The 22268-nt window shown below is 49.2% G+C and overlaps 1 protein-coding gene across 4 annotated transcripts in view; it reads left to right on the top strand.

The window, feature by feature from the left end:
• LOC144762286 (uncharacterized) overlaps positions 1–22268 on the top strand; it is a 729681-nt gene that overhangs the window by 274122 nt on the left and 433291 nt on the right. The window contains exon 1 of one of the 4 annotated variants that reach the window (XM_078647427.1): positions 21183–21496. The exons of 2 other annotated variants lie outside the window; for them this stretch is intronic. Coding sequence is in view for 1 of the 2 variants with exons in the window: in XM_078647424.1 (XP_078503550.1) it covers positions 21737–21808 (72 nt within the window). In the remaining variant the exon portion in view is untranslated. Of the gene's footprint in view, positions 1–21182; positions 21809–22268 lie in introns of those variants that run through there. One more of the 4 variants, XM_078647424.1, reaches the window with a different exon arrangement.

The following is a 22268-nucleotide window of genomic DNA, read 5'->3' as shown; positions in this document are numbered from 1 at the left end:
GAAATGCAATAGGTCTCGCAGCATTAGAGTTAGTGCTTTTAGAATTGTTTATGGGTTTTTTTGTAAATCTTAAGCATTTTTGTTTCCTGTAGCCAATGCTAAAGAATTAAAAAAAAAAAAAGCCATAAACATTTCTAAAAGCTCTAACTCAAATGCTCCGAGACCTATTGCACTGTGTGAGGGGTTGAGGGTGAGGGGTTGAGGGTGAGGGGTTGAGGGTGAGGGGTTGAGGGTGAGTGAGGGTGAGTGAGGGTGAGTGAGGGTGAGTGAGGGTGAGTGAGGGTGAGTGAGGGTGAGTGAGGGTGAGTGAGGGTGAGTGAGGGTGAGTGAGGGTGAGTGAGGGTGAGTGAGGGTGAGTGAGGGTGAGTGAGTGAGGGTGAGTGAGGGTGAGTGAGGGTGAGTGAGGGTGGGTGAGTGAGTGAGGGTGAGTGAGTGAGTGAGGGTGAGTGAGAGTGAGTGAGGGTGAGTGAGGGTGAGGGGTTGAGGGTGAGGGGTTGAGGGTGGGTGAGGGTGAGTGAGGGTGAGTGAGGGTGAGTGAGGGTGAGGGGTTGAGGGTGAGTGAGTTTTTTTTTTTTAAAAGGCACAAGCAGGCTCTTTGGAGCAAGTATACTGCATTCCTCTTTCCTATAAACGCTGACACTTTGAAGTTAGCCTAGAGCAAAATAAAAAGCTTCCCATGTAAACACAGCTTGACATTTTACCTCGGTCTTTGAAAACCTAAAAAAACGAAAGTAAAAAACTTAAAAGCGGACTGTTATTCACTGCAAATCGGAATGCCTTTTCTTCCTCAAGTCTAAATCCTTTCAGTCACCAACAATAAATACAACTTTAAAGCTCAAAAGTAACTGTTACACAAGGTCAGGGGAGGGGCGAAGGAAGGCGCCATCGAGGGTAAAAACATAGCCTGCACGAAACATTCGCCTCTTCCTGCATGGGAGTTTTTTGTTTTTTTTTGCTCCAACGCGCAATCCTTTCCCAGCATTTATGTGGAGTTACAAAGGCACATCTGTGTACGTTGGAGGGCCAGCCTGACGTGTTTTCTGCTCTAGCAGCAGCTGCGGTTTCTGAGGAAACGAGGCTGATTTTCGAGTCAGGCTGGGAGCTTTTTTTCCCCTCCTTTCTCCAAGAGCCTACGTGCGGGGGAGGGGAGCGGAGCGGAGGGAAGGGAGCGAGCGAGCGAGCAAGCTGCATTAAAAAAACTCCACGGCTTCTCAGAAAGGGGAGGGCGGAGAGAGAGAACAGGAGCAGCCTGCTGGGAATTTGCCTCGCGCTTTTCTTTCTCAACGGTTCTTGCGCTGTGTTGCAATCTTTGCTTTAAAAAAACATCCATTGTGAAACCGGTTTATTTATACATGTTCGGCTCGTCTTAGGTTCGCAGATAATGAGAGAAACGACCATTCAAATCAGAAAGAAAAGAGACCCCGCTGGCTCAGATGTATCTAACTACCACCAATGTTCTTTTACCTTTTTTAAATAACATGCTTTTCCAAAAACAAGACGCAAAAACATCCTTCCCATAAAAGGAGCACCGATTTCTATTGGAAGATATCTGGATTATATGCACACTTGGGTTAAACAACAAGCCTTTCACCGTAACACGGCGGGCAGGGGAGGGGGCGGAGAGGGGAGAGGTGCGACACGGCAGGCAGGCAGGGGAGGAGAGTAGGAGGAGGAGGGGGGAGGAGAGTAGGGGAGGCACGGCCTAGCGGCCGTGCAATCAAGTAGTGAGGGGGCGGAGCTGGGGGAGGCTGTGAGAGAGAGTAGGCAAGGCAGGCGGCTGGGGGCATGTGCACGCGCATTTAAGCTCAATGCGCATGCGCATTGAGCTTAAATTTCTCGTGCACTGCAAGGAATCGCCACGATTCCTTGCAGTGTGGATAAAGAGCGGATAAGTGCCAATACTCTCGCCTTGCTCGATGCGCATGCGCATCGACAGGCGAGACCTAAAAAGTCATAAGCAATGCCAATAGCTCTACCTTTAATAATGCCTAGACCATTGCATTGTAAATGCTTATTTCGGTTTGTATCTTTTATGTAATCCTAAGTCCTTATGTATCGCAACTGGTTCTTTTGTAAAGCGCTCGGACACCTTCGGGTAATGTTCGCGCTATATAAAATCGCATTAAATAAATGAAATTAATAATTCTATGATTTATTGAAGTTGGGCTAGATTTGGTAGAAGTGTAGGGCTAGTTTGGGCTTCTTTCATAGAGGCAAGTGCTCGTTTTCGAATTCGAGTTTAGAAACACAATTGGACGTTTGCGTTTGCGGACGGAAATTCCACATATCCTCGCTAACTTAACTACTACTGGTGTGTGCAATAGTTTCCGAGGCAAGTATTCCCTTTCCTCAGATCCAGATCCGCCTGGCAGCTAGTGTGGCTCTAGACACTGCCCAGAGCCACCCGGGCTATACCATGGTCGGGACGACGTCACTTCCTGCGCCCAGCCTTCTGTTGCTTGCTGCTGCTGGCCTCGGCATCTCCCCGCCAGGTCCTGTAGTCTCACCCCTCCCTAACGGTACCGGTAATGTGAGTGTTCTGTGCGGGGAGGGCGAACTCTGCCAGCCCCCGTTTCTTTGCCACAGGCCCCAAGTCACGCTCCATCTTGTGCCCGCAGGGCCTCGAAAACCAGAGGCAGACTCTCGAAAGTCTGAGCCCAGAGCCTCGAAAGGAGCACCGGCGCCGAACAAATCGTGGACCGAAGCTGCATCCTCCGAGAAAGAGCCCAGCGGATCCTCCGAGAAGGACTCCCGGAGGCCGAAGACCAGCGAAAAGCAGTCATCGAAGCAGGCCCCCGAAAAAGGACCTTCGACTTCAACGTCGAAAGAAAAGGAGCCGAAGAAAGCGTCGACGGCACCGCCGAAAAGGGCGGCCGAAACGCTCGACGACGAACAGGCCGCAGAGATGCAGAGAAAGAGGCTCGAGGCCGAAATGGAGAACATCCTTCAGAGAAAGAAGGATTTCGATGAAAAAATTAGGAGTTACAAGATCCCCTCGAAGCCGACATAGAGCGTCGCTGTGGTGCAGGAGTTCGACGCCGAAGAGCCGCCGAAAACTCCGGAACCTTCGGAGCACGAAGAGGAGGAAGACCTCTACTACACAGAAGGGGATTACGGGGAGCAGCAGTCGAGCTACGGCTCGGGCTGCTGGACGGCCCAAGACCAGGAATGGCAGGACCTCGAGGCCGAAAACCCAGAGGAGGCGGTAGAAACATACCCCTCGAGGCCTTCACCACCGGATGACATTGGGGCATACAATGAGGTGGTCAGAAAGGCAGCAGCAGCTTATGGAGTTAAGATGGAGGAGGAGAAGCCAGAAGCAGACTTCCTGCTCGAGACATTGCTCCCCATACAGACAAGAAGTCAGTTCCTGCCCATGCTCAAGAGTATCACAGACCAGGGGAAGGAAGCCTTTAAGTACCCGGCTACGTGCAGATCAGTGACGCCGAGGACGGAGAAAAAATACAAATTCTCCTCCCAAGACCCGGCTTACATCAAGGGATCCGTCACAGCAGATTCTATAATCGCTGCAACGGCCAGAAAAAGGGCAAACGTCCCAACAACGTCTGGACCCCCACCTGACCTAGAAAGCAGGAGGATGGATCTAACTGGCAGGAAAATTGAGAGGAACGCCGCAGCACACTGGCGGATGGCGAACTCCAACGCACTCCTAAATAGGCACCAATACCAGCACTGGGATGAGATGGGACAGTTGCTCAAGCACCTCCCGGAACAATACCGTGAGAGGGCATCACACCTTGTGGAAGAGGGGAAGAGCATCGCCAATTCTTGCCTGAAGACAGCCTTGGATGGGGCAGAAACATCCAGCAGACTGATGGCTATAGGCATCACTGAGAGAAGGCAAGCCTGGCTCAGGATCTCAGGCTTCAAGGCGGAGGTCAAGAACAACATCCTGAACACACCCTTCAACGGGGAATCACTGTTCAGAGCCCCAGTGGATGAGAAGTGTAGGAGAGTAGGGTCTGCAATCCTATGATCACCCAGATTTTTGCTTTTTGCTTCACTGGTTTACGACTTTCCCTGGCTGTGGGCCTGCTAATCAGACCCACAGCCTAGCTGTTTTCTCTATTCCAAATTGTACCCAGGTACTGAATTGGCACTGGGCCCTCTCCAAGTCCCTGTACCCAGGGCAGAGGTGCACCCAGAAGTCTCCCAGGGGCTGCAGCATGTATTATGCCACCCCTGGGCTGACTAACTAAACAGACACAACTGGCTGCTTGACAGCTGGGGGCAAGGAGGTGTAATCACCCCTGCTCTAGATATAGTATACCTATATCTAAACTGAAAATGGGCACACAGATCTCCTATCAGTCACTCCTATGGCAGGCCTTAACAATCCTGAAGGCAGAGTGCTTGGAATCGTGTGAGATGGTGCTCTGGCATGAGCTGAGCCTGTCTGCGGCTTTCGGGATCTATCCCTTAGCCGTTTCCATGATAGCGTCAGACCATATACTCTTAAGTGCCTTATAATCCTCGCGGTTATGGTAACTTTGGTCTGACATTATCTAAACATGTCGTGTAAGGTGTCATACGCTTTGGAATACTACCCCCTCGCCAGTTCTGGCGACGGGGGTAGCATTCCACCCCTCTAGAGGGAGAAGACATGTTGGTAGCCTGTAACCCCGGTTAAAGTTGAACATAGCCTCAGCTCCACAAGATGGATGCTGCCACCGAGACACAAGTCTGCCCTCCTGCTGCTGGGAGTCCTCCCAGCGCGGGAGGCTTGGACAAAGGGTTTCCTGTCGGGGGCGGTGCTAGCACCATCCCAGACAGGGTTATGTGTATCCCAGGTAGGCAGGGCTATAGAGGAAGGTGACTGCAAGTGGCACCCCGGTGCTCACTATGCATAGGCCTTTTTGAACCAGTTCCAGGGGCACACCAGCCCCTGAGCTGGGGAAAGTCCGGCAGGGGAGAGGGGTGTAACCACCCCCCCTTCCTGGTCCCACCCATGGGCAGCACCTAGTCGCGTGCCTGCCCCCTTTTTGAGAATAAAGGTAGGAGCAGGCCCCCTTCCAAATTAGATCATCTTTGAATCCTGAAACTACTTTCTACGAAAGGAACTCAAGACTTCTTCCTAAGATTTCTCCCTTGTGACTAAGGAGTAGTCACCCTGCACCCGCAGGCACCATCCAAGCATCGCGGTTTGCTGTAAGTCTCTCCTCCGGATCAAGACTGCCCAGCTCGACGAGAACCGGCTTCCCTGGCACCTCTGACCTCTACCTGCCTCATCAGCCCAGCTGAGATTCGTGGGTGTGACGAGACCTCGAGGGACCGGCCATCTTCAAGACTGCACGACGCTTGCCCAGCACGACCACCGAGGGATCCTTGAGTGAGTGCTTTGGGGTTTGAGAAGCCCCGACCCTGAGCAGCTCCAGCACCGAAGTCCAGCCCTCCAGCATCCACGAGATCTGCGTGGGGCCCTTCTGCTCTTTGCTGCTCACCGCGTTGTCCAGGTCACTTGCCCGTTGGCTAGTGGCCCTTCTGACGACTAACCACGACGACAACACCACTGGTCTGGTTGCTCCAGACTGGCCCTTGCTCCCCTCCAACAGAGGAGCACCCCGGACCCTCCTGGTCCACTTCAGACGCCATTTTGAGTCCACCGCGTGGGCTTGCATTTGCCAAGAGTTGTTGCCCCAATCCTGGGTCCAGCGACGTCGACAGCAGATACCTTCGTGGGACAGCTCGCCCCTCCATCCTGGTCGCCGACAACGCCTCCTGGTCCGAGAGACTGCAGAGCCCAGTGTCGCCCACTCACCTGGTCGAGGTGACTTCGCCCGGTGCCATCCTGGTGCCCACCTAATCACTGGCTAGTGATTCAGGACTTGGTCCCCTCTGCTTACAGGTCTTCATCTTCATCGATCCAGGCTTGGATCACATCGAACTTCATCACTGGTCGCCTGCCAGCAACTTCTTCTTTCAGGCTCCATAGACTGCATCGAGGATTCCCGACGTCTTTTCAGACCTATGCAGCCGCAGCCCCTGGGCTAGGTAACCTGAGCATTTCGGTGCTCCAGCATAGCTTAACTATCTAAGTGTCCAGATCCTTTTTCGTTTTCAGCCTATCTAGTCGGATTTGTCCGATAACTGTAACTTTGCATTTACTAGCCTCCATAGACTTTGTTCCGCATCCCGCGTGAGAGTGCACACTCTGCACCCGATCTCCCTAGGCCTCCTGCTCGTAATCTAAAGGTTCAGTAGTCTAGTCCTAGCGATCCCAAAGCCTCTGAGAATAGTTACTTACCTGCTAGTAATTCGCATTCCACTTTTGTAGTATATGGTTTTTCATGCCCCTCGGGCATTTGTGTAAATTGTGCGACTTTCAGTATTTCTTTAAGAGTTTTGTATTGTGCTTAGCTCCCTGACTCATAAAGAGTTCAGGGTAGTACTGTTATAAATAAATATACTTTATTTTCATAACAACTTGTGTGGTGTCCTTTCACTTGGTGTTCAAGGGGTAAATGTGATGGTAAAACAGCTGGCTTAACACGCCCTCTAGAGTTTAGCCTAAAGACTGCTCTTGTCCATGCTACTAGGATAGCTGGTCTATCAGGTTGACTTACAACCAATCATCAATAAGGGTCGTTTGGACTGATACATAGTGATCACTAGAATAGTGAGCACTGCATATCAGGCCAACTTCTCACAAGAAGCTCACCCAATTGAAGAAGGACAACGAGACAGCAAGGTCCATGGGGCCCCTGCAGTTCAGGGGGATGAGAAGAGGCACCCCTACGCGGAGGTCCACCAGGGGCAACAGAGTGACAACCAAGGCCACCAGGGCCAGCAGAGGCAAGGCTGGAACTACCAAAGCAGGGGCCAGTCCTTTCGGTCAAGAGGAAATGGACGGGCCAGAGAAGGAGAGGCGGTGAAAAACCACCCTCTAAGTGACTTCACACGGGAGAAGGTGCTCCACCACCCAAACCCTCTGGGGGAGGAGCACGGAAAAACAAAGAGGGGAGGGCTACACGGACAAGACACAAGGGAACATGTAACGCCGGTAGGAGGAAGATTGAGATTTTTTCTCCAGGAGTGGAGAAAAATAACAACAGACAAGTGGATACTCAATATTATGCAGTTCGGATACTGCATAGAGTTGGAAAAGAGGCCACCAAAGAAAAGACAGCACTCGGGAAGAGAGCTGCAACTACTTCAAGAGGAAGCCAAAGAACTCCTCCTCAAAGCGGCCATCGAACGAGTCCCTTTCAAAGAACACAACAAGGGAGTGTACTCGCACTACTTCCTAGTGCCAAAAGTGGACGAAAGTCTAAGACCCATCCTGGACCTACGGTTCCTAAACAAATACGTCAAAACTCAAAAATTCAAAATGACGTCCCTACAAGAGGTCATCCCACAGATAAACGCAGGGGACTTCTTGTCCACCATAGACCTCAAAGACGCGTACCTGCACATCCCCATGAACAGGCAGCACAAGCACATGCTAAGGTTCACAGTAAACGAGGATCACTACCAATTCACGACCCTCGCTTTCGGCCTAAAGTCCGCACCAAGGGTGTTCACCAAATGCCTCGCGGCAGTGGCCGCACACCTAAGAAGAGAGGGGATACACGTATACCCCTACCTCGACGACTGGCTGGTAAAGGCAAGCTCTTACAGGACATGCAAAGAGCATGCAGAACAGGTGACAAGAACAGTAGCAAGCCTGGGTTTCTCCATACACTGGGGAAAATGCTCAATAGAACCAGAGCAAGTGAAGATCTTCCCAGGAGTCCAGATCGACACCGTCCGATGCAGAGTCTTACCGAGCGAAAAGAGAACGCTCAGCCTACTGAGGGAGAAACGTCACTACCAGAAGGGGCGATCTCTGACAGTGAGGACTGTGAGCAAGATCTTAGGGATGATGGCATCATGCATACACTTGGTCCCCAATGTACGCCTACAGATGAGACCACTCCAAGAGTGGCTGCAACAGCAATGGTCACAAGCTACAGGAAGTTGGGAGGATCTAGAGGTTGTAACGCACAGGGTGCAGGAGGAGATAAGGTGGTGGACCAGGGAGAGAATGACAGAAGGAAAACCTCTAACACCACCGGACCCAACTGTTGGACCCGGCCTCGTGGCGTGGTCCTACCCCTCCCGCATGGCGGGCCTGGGACGACATCGGCCTCCGTCGACCCGCCGTCGACCCCCCTGAACACGAACCATGGACGAGAGCAGCCCCCTGGCAACCCACGGCTCTCCCCCCCGGGACCCCAGCGGACCCTGCTCGCCAACACTGCCGGTCTGGCGACCTTGTCAGGCCGCCATTTCCGGCCCGACTCCATCTTGGGCCCATCACTTCCTGAGCACGTGGCCGCAGCCATCCCTGGCCCCGGCCCCAGCGAAGCCCCGACATCGAGGCACCAAGATCCTCCCAGGTGGTAGAGTGGCCACTTGGCGGATCCCGGAGGAGGGGAGTTTCGATGGGCCTCCAGCCATCCCGGACGCCTGGTATCGATCGCCCTCCAGCCTCCCTGGGCCCTGGCTCCACCCCCCTGCTGGGTGTCTGGACACCTCCATCCCGGCCCCTCTGACCCCCAGGCGCGAGGGTCCGGACATCAAAGGACTCCAGTCCTATATCTGGGCCAGCCCTGGATTAGGACTCCAGTTGTATCTTGGAGTCGAAGCCCTGCTGACCTTGTCGCGGCTGATCCTGATCCGAACTCGTGCACTTGAACCATCTTCGAGGCCCTGCTGATGCTGTCGCGGCCTGACCGAGCTGAACCATCTTCGAGGCCCTGCTGACGCTGTCGCGGCCTGACCAAGCTGAACCCCCTTCGAGGCCCTGCTGACGCTGTCACGGCCTGACCGAGCTGACCCACCTTCGAGGCCCTGCTGACGCTGTCGCGGCCTGACCGAGCTGAACCACCTTCGAGGCCCTGCTGACGCTGTTGCGGCCTGACCGAGCTGAACCATCTTCGAGGCCCTGCTGACGCTGTCGCGGCCTGACCAAGCTGAACCACCTTCGAGGCCCTGCTGACGCTGTCTGACCGAGCTGAACCATCTTCGAGGCCCTGCTGACGCTGTCGCGGCCTGACCAAGCTGAACCACCTTCGAGGCCCTGCTGACGCTGTCGCGGCCTGACCCCTTGAACTATCCACGCACTAGTTGGTGCCAAGACTGTCCCGCTACCCCATTATTCCCGAAACCACGACTTTATGGATCCCTCGATCCCTACCTGCTAAGAACGTGCCTTCATTTCTTATATAAAGATACTTGTGAATATTCCGTCATGTGGTGTCCGTCTGTAGTAGTGTGATTGCTCAGCTGGTACGATTGTAGGAGAGGAGCCTCGCCAAGGAGGCCTCCCTACGGCGCTCGGCCTATCCCATAGAGAGAGGTGAGTCTCGGGGCGGGCAGTCAGACATCTTCTGTCTCCCCTGGGGTCGCCTTTCCAACACCAACAGTGACCATCACCACAGACGCATCCCAAAAGGGGTGGGGCGCACACATGAACAGGCTCAGAGTAAGGGGTCTGCGGAGCCCTACAGATGCAGTCCGGCACATCAACTACCTGGAACTGAAAACTGTGTTGCTAGCCCTCAAGGCTTTCCAGAAGCACCTGTACAACCAGAAGGTGCTAATACAAACGGAAAACACCACAACGATGTTTTACATAAACAAACAGGGGGGAACTCAGTCGTTCCCTCTATCAAACCTGGCATAGGAGATCTGGAAATGGGCTATACCACTAAAAATAGACCTGCTAGCCATACACCTGCCAGGGAAGGACAATGTGGAAGCAGATTGGCTCAGCAGGCAGACTTCAGAGTCCCACGAGTGGGAACTCAATACTCAGGAAACAGAGAGACTATTCAGGAAATGGGGCACGCCAACAATAGACCTATTTGCAACACACCGGAATGCAAAATGCCAGTACTTTGCATCCAGGCAACCAGAGGCACTGTCCCAGGGGAATGCCCTATGGATAAGCTGGTCGAAAACATTTGCCTACGCTTTTCCCCCCCCGATACCATTGATCCCGAGGGTTCTCAACAAATGCATGAAGAGCAACATGACGCTCATCCTTGTGGCACCACAATGGGCCAGACAGACCTGGTTTTCTCAGATAATGGAGATGGCGCAGGGGACATCACACAAGTTGCCAAAAAGAAGAGACCTACTCTCCATGGAAAACCGAGAAATCCTACACCCAGAGCCAGAGAGCCTCAACCTCTCAGCCTGGCTCCTGAGGACTTAGAATTCGCACACCTAAAACTACCAGAGAGCACCCTGCGGGTGCTACGAGAGGCAAGAAGGCCCAGCACACGCAAGTGCTATGGGGAAAAATGGAAAAGATTCACTCAATGGTGTTGCAAGAAACAGCTCCAAAGAAAACTGACCAAGGAATCCACGGTGCTAAGGTACCTCACGCACCTAATTAAGGCTAAGCTAAGCTCATCCTCGCTGAGGGTGCACCTGGCAGCGATTGTGGCATACACAAGAGGAGAAACAGGGCAAAGTTTTTTCACATCCCAGGTCGTAAAAAGATTCCTGGAAGGAGCTAAAAGAATAGCGCCGCCAAAAAGAATGCCGCCGCCGGCATGGAACCTAAATGTGGTACTAACAGAGCTCATGAAAGCACCTTTCGAACCCATCCACAAAGCATCACTGCAAATGTTAATAATGAAGACTACCTTTCTGGTAGCAATCACCTCGCTACGAAGGGTGAGCGAACTGCAGGCACTCACACTGCAAGAACCCTACATCCAGATACACAGTGACAGGGTCGTGATGAGAACAGACCCACACTTCATGCCAAAAGTGGTGTAAAGGTACCACATGAACCAAAGTATTCAGATACCTAGCTTCTTCCAAAACCCCACTACAAGCGCAGAGAGGTCACTCCACACCCTAGACGCTAGAAGGGCTGTGATGCACTACATCGAGAGAACGAAGGAACACAGGAAAACAAAACAGTTCTTCGTATCCTTAGCAAACAGTTACATGGGCAAACCAGTCACTAAAAATACCATAGCGCGATGGATCGCACAGACAATACAATTCTGCCACAAACAAGCTGGCCAGGAGCTAACTGGAGGGGCACAGGCCCACTCCACCAGGAAGAAAGGAGCAACAATTGCCTTTCTGGCCAACACACCAATCCAGGACATATGCCTGGCGGCAACATGGGCTTCAGTACACACTTTCACTAAGCACTATTGCGTGGATGTACAGATGAACAAAGAAGCACAAGTAGGACAGAAAGTGCTTCAACATATATTCAACAACCAATGCTCATCTTCCACCCAACCGCCACAAAAGTGAGGAAAACCGCTACAAAATCTATGCACAGCATAGTGAATCCAGAAAGATTCACGCTGCAAAACGAATAGTTTCCTACCTGTCGGTGTAGTTTTGCAGCTTGAAGATCTTTCTGGATTCACTAGCGAACCCACCCGCCTCCGCCAGAAAGATGAGGCTGGAGAAGAAGGTGGAAACACATAGAAAGAAAGAAAGAAAGTTGAAACTTAGAAGATACGTGAAAAGAGACGTGAAAACAATTACGTTGAAAAAAGGATTAACAAACAAAGCCATGGATTCACTACAAAACGGAAAAAGAGAAAGAGACAGAAAAAAGAATCCGAAGATGGCGCCCAAGGGTGGTAGCTTCCGCCGGAAGCACGCCGACGTCACCGAAGGTGCACCAAATGGTGAGACGTCGACGCCCACCTGGGCTACAAAAAAAAAAGAGAAGAAAGACTACGATTCCGGACCCAACCACCAGATTGCGGAATATGCACAGCATAGTGAATCCAGAATGATCTTCAAGCTGCAAAACTACAACGACAGGTAAGAAACTATTCGTTAAGCCTTGTTGCTGCTCCCTATAACTAGACATGGAAATGAGTTAGAAGGCATCATGCAGGTGTTAACAAAAACCTAGCCAAAAACGTCAGTGTCACTGTATACTTTATCATTACTAACCGTTATATACTATACCCTCTGGGGCCCGCTGCAATGACACTAAATAAAACCAAAAACAGGGAGAGGGAAAGAAATCGTTTTATTATTAAATGTTAATTTGTTCTTCTGTTTTCCTGGAGAAGTTTTATACAATGTTATTTTAGCCTCCGCTTTGACGAGTATCTATCTGTCTATCCTTGCCTACTCACTTCTTTTCTTCACTGTTTACCTCTTACCAACTGCCACCATTTATCCCTGCAACCATCCACCCACGCATCATCCATCCATTCATCCGTCCGTCCATGCAGTCATTCATTCATCCGCACATCCATCTCTTATGGTCATTCTTTCCTGCCTACCTTCCTCTTTCCCTACACCCCTCATTGCATCCACCTGTCCATCAATCAGTCCAATCACCCACCTATCATTATATTCGTCATAACTCCCACGCATGTTAAGCTACCATATTCATTCACTTTTAACTCACTTTTAATATCAGTATTCACTGAGGGCTCTATTCTTATCTACATTAAAATAAACTTGAAAATAACTTGTGGCTTCCGAGGGGACTAATCTTCATAAGCATGCTCGCCCCTTCCGAGTGCTGGATGCTGACTTGTAAAAGAATTACACACCAGGTGCCCGCCAATATTGATTTCTCTAACAGAGCCTAGTTATGATGGTTGTTTTGAGATCTGGCCTTTCAGGCAGATTTAGCCGTATCACCAGTCTACTGTTTTTTTTGTTCGGTCTGGCCTTTAAGACATTTGTTTTCTCTAAACATTTCCCTCATAATCTATACACTTAGAGGGGCTTTGGTCAAATCTTTTTCCGTAAATCAGTAAAAAAAAAAAAAAAACAGCCATCAAGTCCAGACCTATTGGTTTTGCCAAAGCTTGTTTGCTGGTGTCTGTCTAGTTTCAGTCTAGTGTTTGTATGTCGAGCAGTCTTTTCTCCTCGGCCTTTATTCCCTCTCTCCCCTTCAGTCTTCAGAGCTTGTTGCTTCCATTCCCTCTTGAAGCCGACTTCTCTCCTTAACTCCTCGCTGCTGACATCAGCCATTCGTACCTCCGCTCTCGGCTCATGCTGTCTCTTCTCCTCTGCCCTTCTTCCCTCTCTCCCTTTCAGTCTTTAGAGCTTGTTGCTTCCATTTCCTCTTGAAGCTGGCTTCTCTCCCTAACCTCTCGCTGCTGTCATCAGCCTCTCATACCCCCACTCTTGTCTCATGCTATCACTCCAGCAGTCTCTTCTCCTCCGCCCTCCTTCCCTCTCTCAAAGCTGCCAACTTTATAGCTGGAGAAGCAGGTTCAAGTCTTGTTGTTATAGTCCAATTTTAATTTTTTTGAAGAATGCAGTTCTACCGCTTATATTTGTCCATCGGCCTCCCATTTAGTTGTTCCCCAAATCCTTTTTGTCTCGAGAAAGTGAGGTCATGTCGTCGTGGTTAGAGACGTAGTAAAGTGACAACTTAAAACCTGCTTTGAATGTGTGTGGGGATCTGTCTGTGTGTGAGGGGTTCTGTCTGTGTGTGTGTGTGTGTGTGTGGGGGGGGTTCTGTCTGTGTGTGGGGGGGGTTCTGTCTGTGTGTGTGTGGGGTTCTGTCTGTGTGTGGGGGGGGGGGGTTCTGTCTGTGTGTGTGTGTGTGTGTGGGGGGGGTTCTGTCTGTGTGTGTGTGGGGGGTTCTGTCTGTGTGTGTGTGGGGGGGGTTCTGTGTGTGTGGGGGGGGGGTTCTGTCTGTGTGTGTGTGGGGGGGGTTCTGTCTGTGTGTGTGGGGGGGTTCTGTCTGTGTGTGTGTGGGGGGGGTTCTGTCTGTGTGTGTGTGTGTGTGGGGGGGGTTCTGTGTGTGTGTGGGGTTCTGTTTGTGTGTGTGTGTGTGGGGTTCTGTGTGTGTGTGGGGGGGGTTCTGTGTGTGTGTGTGGGGGGTTCTGTCTGTGTGGGGGGGGTTCTGTCTGTGTGGGGGGGGTTCTGTCTGTGTGTGGGGGGGGGTTCTGTCTGTGTGTGGGGGGGGTTCTGTCTGTGTGTGGGGGGGGTTCTGTCTGTGTGTGGGGGGGGTTCTGTCTGTGTGTGGGGGGGGTTCTGTCTGTGTGTGGGGGGGGTTCTGTCTGTGTGTTTGTGGGGTTCTGTGTGTCTGTGTGTGTGGGGTTCTGTCTGTGTGTTTGTGGGGTTCTGTCTGTGTGTGTGGGGTTCTGTGTGTGTGGTTCTGTCTGTGTAGTTCTGTGTGTGGGGTTCTGTCTGTGTGTGGGGTTCTGTCTGTGTGTGGGGTTCTGTCTGTGTGTGGGGTTCTGTCTGTGTGGGGTTCTGTCTGTGTGTGGGGTTCTGTCTGTGTGTGGGGTTCTGTCTGTGTGTGGGGTTCTGTCTGTGTGTGGGGTTCTGTCTGTGTGTGGGGTTCTGTCTGTGTGTGGGGTTCTGTCTGTGTGTGGGGTTCTGTCTGCGTGGGGTTCTGTCTGTGCGTGGGGTTCTGTCTGTGCGTGGGGTTCTGTCTGTGCGTGGGGTTCTGTCTGTGCGTGGGGTTCTGTCTGTGCGTGGGGTTCTGTCTGTGCGTGGGGTTCTGTCTGTGCGTGGGGTTCTGTCTGTGCGTGGGGTTCTGTCTCTGTGTGTGTGTGGTTCTGTCTGTGTGTGGGTGCATGTGGCTCTGTGTGTTGCTCTGTGTGGGTGCAAATGCAATAGGTCTCGCATTTGCGAGAGATTAAGCTATTGGCATTGTAAATGACAATGCCATTTATTTATCTATTTTCAAAATCAACACATAACTAAAAATGTTGTCAATTACAATGCCAATAGCTCTAACTTTTGCAAAGGCGAGACCGTTGCATTGTAAATGCTTGTTTCTGTAGGACACTGATGGTGTAACCCCTAACTTGGTTTTCAAAAGTGCATCCTGGGTGAGGATATCCCACCTTTTCTTCAGGATCTGTTTGAAATTAACAGCTTGTGTGTTAAATGTGGTGATGAACCTTATGGGGGTTGTGTTGATGTCTGTTTCTTTCTCCTTCATGGGCATTTGATAAAGAGCCTCGTTTCTCTCAATGCGGTCTGCTTTGATTATTCCTTTACGCAGCGTCTTAGTGGAGTACCCCCTTTCCTTAAATGTCCCTACCATGTCTTTCTTAGTCTTTTGATATGAATCCTCAGAGCTACAGTTGCTTTCGCTCGGAGTAGTTCTCCATATGGGTTACTCCATCTATAATTGGGTGGGTGGCAACATGCCGCATGGAATATAGAATTCCCTGCGGTCTCATTTCTATGGAGGTCAGTAGAAAGTTTATATCAAATATTTTTTTTATGGCATATTACATAGCATACATAAAGTACATCAGAGACAGTCTTTTCTCTTTTCTTTCCATACATTATTATACCGTTGGCATATACAAATTGTATTTTTGAGTTCTGCATGATAAATTAGTACTGGGACCCTGACTCTATTATCATTAGTATCAACAAAGCAGCGTCTTATCAGCGTGAGTCCCATCAAAATTAAAAGTGTGTGAATAAAGGTAACAGAACTGAACATAACCCTTCCCGTTCCCTCCCTCCACCCGCCCCTCCCTCCTTGACTCCCGGTCAGAGGCTCCCTAGGGGTTCGTAATGATTAGAGTAATTCACTACAGACAAATTGCTCCAAGGACGGATGTGGTCCAGGGCTCGAAAGTTTTATTCCTGGTCTCAGAGCCTAGGGGTCCACAACCATCTGGCATCTTAGTATGCTATGTGGGCAAGGTAATTCATGCGGATGACAAGTCAAGTGTTTCAAGTTCAAGTAGCATAGCCTCCCATTCTAGTGAAATGGGGGTGTTTCCGCTACCCTCTCTCCTCCTCTCTGCGAATAGCTGCCCCTTCCGCTCTCCCCCACTGAAGCATGTCCGTCTGCCAGACCGATACAGCCGGGCATCTGAGAGCTCGTACCGCTATGATAAATGCGAGATCTAAGAACCTTAATCGTACCTTTTGTGTCTTTGAACGTTTCCGGTGACCTATGAGACAATTTAGAGCTTCGTCCGGTACTGGGAGTTGTGTAACTGTGTTCAGTGAGGTGCAGATTTCCCCCCAATAATCTCTGAGGCACGGGCAGGACCATAGCATGTGTAGAAAACCCGCCTCATCTTCTCGACAGCTGGGAAAGCAGTGGGGGGAGTTCAGAAACATGAGATGGATCCGTTTGGGCGTGAGGTACGATCTATGCAGAACCATGGACTGGATAAATGTAAGTTTTGCGTTGCACGATACCTTTCTGGGGTGTTCTAGCACATGCGCCCATGCCTTGTCAGTAATTTCCAATGGAGAATCTTCAGACCATTGTGAGAGATGAGTGCAATAGCAGTACATTTTTGATTTTTTGTAAAAAGAAATCCTTTGTATCCCTCTCATAGCAGTACAGATCTTTGACATACAGAAAATGGTCCACATAGATGGGCGTGTTCTCTAATACTGTTCTTCGAGGACCCGATCGGGCACCTTGAGGGATTGGTACTGTTCTTATGTACCTTGGGTAGGAGATAAAAGGTCGAGGTAGTCTGTTTCATTCTGTAAGAACGGTTTCTCATCCCAATTGATTAGTTGGTTGTCAAAACAATTTTTTAACAGGACATAATACCTCTGTTGCAGGTTGATCAGGTAAGATTTGTCTTCCCTTTCATAACACGTCTTGTTGTGTAATTGTCTATTTGCTTCCTGGATATATTTCTCTCTATCTAGGATCACAATGTTCCCACCCGCGTAAGAGGGTTTAATGATATTCTTATCCTTTTGTAACGTGTTAATGGCCTTCCACTGTACGTTAGAGATTTTCCTTGTCTTGGGTGTCTCATGTGTCCGTTTTAGAATGTTGTGGATAACTGCATTGTGAAACGCATCAATATTTTCCTTGGGTGTTTGAGGGATGTACTTGGATGTGGCCCTAAAGTCAGTTTTACTAGTTACGCTAGTGTCAATCCCCCAAAGTCAGTCCTATTTCCTCATCCCGTGTGTGGTCAAAAGCGTAGAGAGGGTTCAAGGGACCCTCCCTTTGTGTTGTAGGCAATTCGTTGGACAGGTCATGTAATAGTCTCAGTGTTTCTATGTCTTCGATATTGAGTGTGGATGTGTGTCTTTCAGCAGGGCCACTCACTACCTGTGTGTTATCCTTTTTTACGCATTGAATGAATTTGGAACACCTTTAATTTGCGCACAAATTTGTATAAGTCCACACGTGTCTGTGCATAATCAAGGGTCATATCGGGGCAGAATTACCAACCCAATTTCAGAACTAGTTCTTTGGTCTCAGTAATCACCTTATCTGGAAGGTTGATCACTGTGAGTTGCTGCGTCTTGTCCTCCATTGTGGTTTATTCGCGGTCTGGCCTCTTGTTCCCACACCAGTGTTGCTGTTCTTTTCTTTGACATTGTCGTCTCCTTTGGCTTTTCCTCCTCTGACACTTCCTTTTGGTGTGCCCCTGTTCGAATGTTCTAAATTTCTTTGCATGAGGCGTAGTTCCTCTGAAAAAGACTTGATTTTCCTTATGTTGGTTGCATTGCTGTCCAGGGACTCTTGGCCGGAACTGAGGTCTGTGGTGTCTTATCAGCTTTCCCAAGTGCCTTGTCTCTTGCCAGCTCTGCTCTTGCTCTGTCAAACTTTCTAGAAACAGGCCTGGAAGAGGCCTGTTTCTCTTCCAGGGGATCCTCATCAAAGTCATAAGCACTGAATTTTCCCGCCCACGTGCGGGGACCCCGGAAACAATATAAAACAAGCATTTACAATGCAATGGTCTCGGCATTATTAAAGGTAGAGCTATTGGCATTGCTCATGACTTATTTTTTTTTTTTTTTTTTAAATCATAAATAAATGGCATTGTCCTTTACAATGCCAATAGCTTAATCGTTAAATAAATGGCATTGTCATTTACAATGCCAATAGCTTAATTGCTCGCAAATGCATGACCTATTGCATTTACACCCACACAGAGCCACACACACAAAGCCACCCACACACACATACAGAGCCACCCACACAGAGCCACCCTCACACAGACAGAGCCACCTACAAAAAAAGCTAGCCACACACACACAGAGAGCCACACACACACAGAGCCACAGAGCCACACAAACACACACACACACACACCCACACCCACACCCACACCCACACCCACACACACAGAGCCACACACACACAGAGCCACACACACACAGAGCCACACACACACAGAGCCACACACACACAGAGCCACACACACACAGAGCCACACACACACAGAGCCACACACACACAGAGCCACACACACACAGAGCCACACACACAGAGCCACACACACACAGAGCCACACACACACAGAGCCACACACACACAGAGCCACACACACACAGCCACACACACAGAGCCACACACACAGAGCCACACACACAGAGCCACACACACAGAGCCACACACACAGAGCCACACACACAGAGCCACACACACAGAGCCACACACACAGAGCCACACACACACAGAGCCACACACACACAGACACACACACACAGACACACACACACACAGACACACACACACAGAGACACACACACACAGAGACACACACACACACAGAGCCACACACACAGAGCCCCACACACACACACACACACAGAGCCCCCCACACACACAGAGCCCCCCCCACACACACACACAGAGCCCCCCCCACACACACACAGAGCCCCACACACACACACACACAGAGCCCCACACACACACACAGAGCCACACACACACACACAGAGCCACACACACAGACCCACACACACACACACAGACCCACACACACACACACAGAGCCACACACACAGAGCCACACACACACACAGAGCCACACACACACACAGAGCCACACACACACACAGAGCCACACACAGAGACACACACACACAGACACACACACACAGACACACACACACAGACACACAGACACACACACACAGACACACACACACAGACACACACACACACACACACACACACACACACACACACACACACACAGACAGAGCCACTTTTGATCCAAGCTTCTGCTAACTAAAGGCATAATGCCATCACTGATAGATATATGTAATGACCATATGGCTTAAGCCTCGAGTCTCACCCCTCAAGTATGAAATCAAGGCAGTGTTCCTGAGTTAAAGTATAGCCCATCTCCCCCTTAGAAATACAAACACATGGTAGCCGCTCAGGCAAGAAACATTATACCCGACACAATTCATCAAAGACTAGAAAATCCAAGCATCAAGCAAAAGAAAACATGTTCCCTAAGTAGGCGTACCGGTATAAGACTGTCAGCAGGTCTGCAAGAGCCAAGACGTCATGGCAGGAAGGATGGGGGACGAATAGCTTCACCGGGCCAGTTTAAACACTCCCGGCTGATGAAATGAAAATGCGAGTAGTTGTGTGCCAACACAAAATGTCTCCGTTCGACATTCTAACTAGGCTGCACTCCATGGCGGCCATCTTGTAATAGCAATGTCAACCTATAGTGAACAATTGATGAAAAACGGAGTCTCAAACACTTTCAGCCTGAGAAAGCAAGATTGAAGTCCTCGCACCTCGGGGGAATTCACTGACCTGTTCAAAGAGGTCGAGACCTGATTGGAAAGATGTTTTTACTCTTGATGATGTGATTCTTCTAAACGAATTGCAAAGATTGAAGTTCAAGAAAACAAACATTCATTCACAAATATCGACAAGTAAGTTACACATAATACAGTGCTATGAGAAAGTGTATAACTGAAACGGCAGCAACTGCAACGTGCTCTTAACTCCCCTTTGCATTTTTCGGCAGCTCAAACCTTGTAAAAATGCATTGGAGGCAAATATGAGGCAAATTCTGCCACACGAGAAATGTAGCGCGGAAAATACCTGTTAAATACCGCTCCCCGGGGTACTGGTATTTACTGGATGAGATAAATACGTAAATCTTTTCGCCCCACCATCTAATCAGATAATTTGTGTTTTATGGGTGAGTTTCACAACTTTAGTTAGGAACTCGTGAGAGCACTGTGTTTTAATTTGCTTTGAGCAGGGTGGCAACCGAGCGTAGACTGCCGTAAGTTCCCAAGACAGTACATTCAGACCTACCACTAGGAATCACCGGGCGCCACTGCTGAAGTACTCGAACTGTGAGGTGAATGGGAGAAACTGTGAGGTTGGGATGTACAGGGACTTGGCATGCATGGGTCTTGGTTGTCTTACGGCTGAGAAAGTCGGGTGTCCGTCAGGGAGGATAGTTGGATTTTGGGACAAAAATAAAATCCGCTCAAGGTCCAGGAGTGAGTAAAAACCTTGAAATGTGAAATTCCTAATGAACTACCCTTTTAAGAGCATCTGTGCGGAAATTCTCAGATATGTAATTATGTTACTTAAAGTGTGAGGGAGACTAAAAATGAATAGGAAGTTCAAACAAAGTTCAGAGTTTCCATTCTAGTTGTCCTTTGACACCGTGTAATCAGGGAAAGTGTGTTAAAGTTATCTATACATCTGCAAATTGCGTCAATACGAAAAAGTTCATCACATGATGTTAAATCTGATGAAATGATACCAAATATTAAGCAATCGAAGCTATATTTGCGCAGTTGTCAGCTGGCTTTCTTCGAATAAAACCAGAGGCTGGATATGCAGGTCAAACTGGTTTCCGTTCCTTAAGCATGATATCCTCTCACCAGGGATGCTACAGGTGCAATCAAGACTGAGTAGGATAGGCCCAAGATGGACAATCATGGCTAGGCTTACAGTTTTTTTTGCAGATTTATATAGTGCGAACTCGACCCGAAGGTGGAGCACTTTACATAGGCGGCTGTTACGTTACACAAGGACGCATACGTTTTTTTTTGTTTTTTCGGTAGGCTTGGGGAGATTAGGTGATTTGGCCACAATCACAGGGTGTGGAGTTGACCCTGAGAATTGAACCTTGGTTTTCCATCTCCAAAGTAAGACCACAACCTCTCCCCTAAGTGAAAAGTTTTCTAGGCTGGTAGTTCAGTGTGCACACCCGTGCATGTCCAAACTTCAGGCCCCTCTAGCTCTTAGACGGTAGCATACAGACCCGTGGACGCCAGGGCTCCCTGCTGTGGTTTGCAAGTAACACCTCATGCTTGAGAAAGCGACAGAGAGCAGCGCACAGAGGACTCTGGCACATGAGTGTTATATTCTACTATTGTTCAATTCTATGCATGCCTTTATCTACTTCTTGCTTTCTAATGCAATGCCCTTGGAATGCCTCTGCACTGTGATTCTTCATAGAATGTTGGGTGGAGGTTGAAAGAAACACACAGTTGGATGGGGCTGAGCTACCTGCTGGTGGCTCCTGGTGGGTCCTTATTCTAGACTTATACTTGATTACCATATCTTCTCAATAAACACCTCTTGAATACTTCAACTCGACTGGACTAAGTTACAACATTTTGATGGCGACGAATTGAACTTACCTACGTGTTCAGCTCAAAATATCAACCACCTTCAATCAAAAGTCTATCAAAATCTTCAACAAGTAAGCAAAATATCCTACCTACGTGTTCAACTCAAGAAATCAGCCTTCAAGAAACTAAAACTGTCAAGATCTTCAACAAAGAGGCAAGTTATTTTAAATTTACATCTATCTTAATCTCCATCTAACTCTAAATATTAATTCTGGCACTGAGACCCACCAGTGACCCTCTCACCGGTCGCCCCCAACTTCTACGTGCCAGATCTATTTTCAATTTGGTCAATAGATGTACTTTCAATTTTGCTTTTAAATTTTCTTCAAGTTCAACTCTACAACAACAGCACCTCAATAATGAAGCTTTTCAAGTCATTCAGTGCCACCATCTAATGTTTTCAACTTGCTGCTTCCTGCCCTGCTGGTACTCTTTCTGCTACATTTACACTATCTCAATATCCAAGGTAAATGTTTTCTATTCAACGCTGTTTAAATCTACTTTCAACGCTGTTCAACACTACTTACTCAACACAGTATTTTCCTGCTGTATCTAGAGTGTGGCTTACAAGGTAATCTGTGGTTGCCTGTATTTTTGCACCAGTAAGGATTAAGCGTTTTGTGTGGCGATTAGCACTTTGGTAAAGACATCTAAACAAGAGAAGTACTGTATGCTTCATCAAGTGACACTTTTACTATTTTTGAGTCTTACTTACAAACTATTCCTCATTCATGCAGCAGAGATTGTCACAAATCAAAAAGCCAGGCTCCTGCTGTATTTACAGTTTGTCTTACGAGGTAATTTGTGGTTGCCTGTATTTCTACACCAGTAAAGTTCAAGGGATTTGTGTGGGGATTGGCACTTTGGTAAATGCATCAAAACAAGAGAAGTACTGTCTGCTGCCTCTAAATCAAACCTTCCTGCAA

Source organism: Lissotriton helveticus, chromosome 6 (assembly GCF_964261635.1).
Source record: "Lissotriton helveticus chromosome 6, aLisHel1.1, whole genome shotgun sequence".
NCBI classification, from domain to species: domain Eukaryota; kingdom Metazoa; phylum Chordata; class Amphibia; order Caudata; family Salamandridae; genus Lissotriton; species Lissotriton helveticus.
The sequence above is the reverse complement of the archived record's forward strand: the minus strand, read 5'-3'. Positions and strand labels throughout refer to the sequence as shown.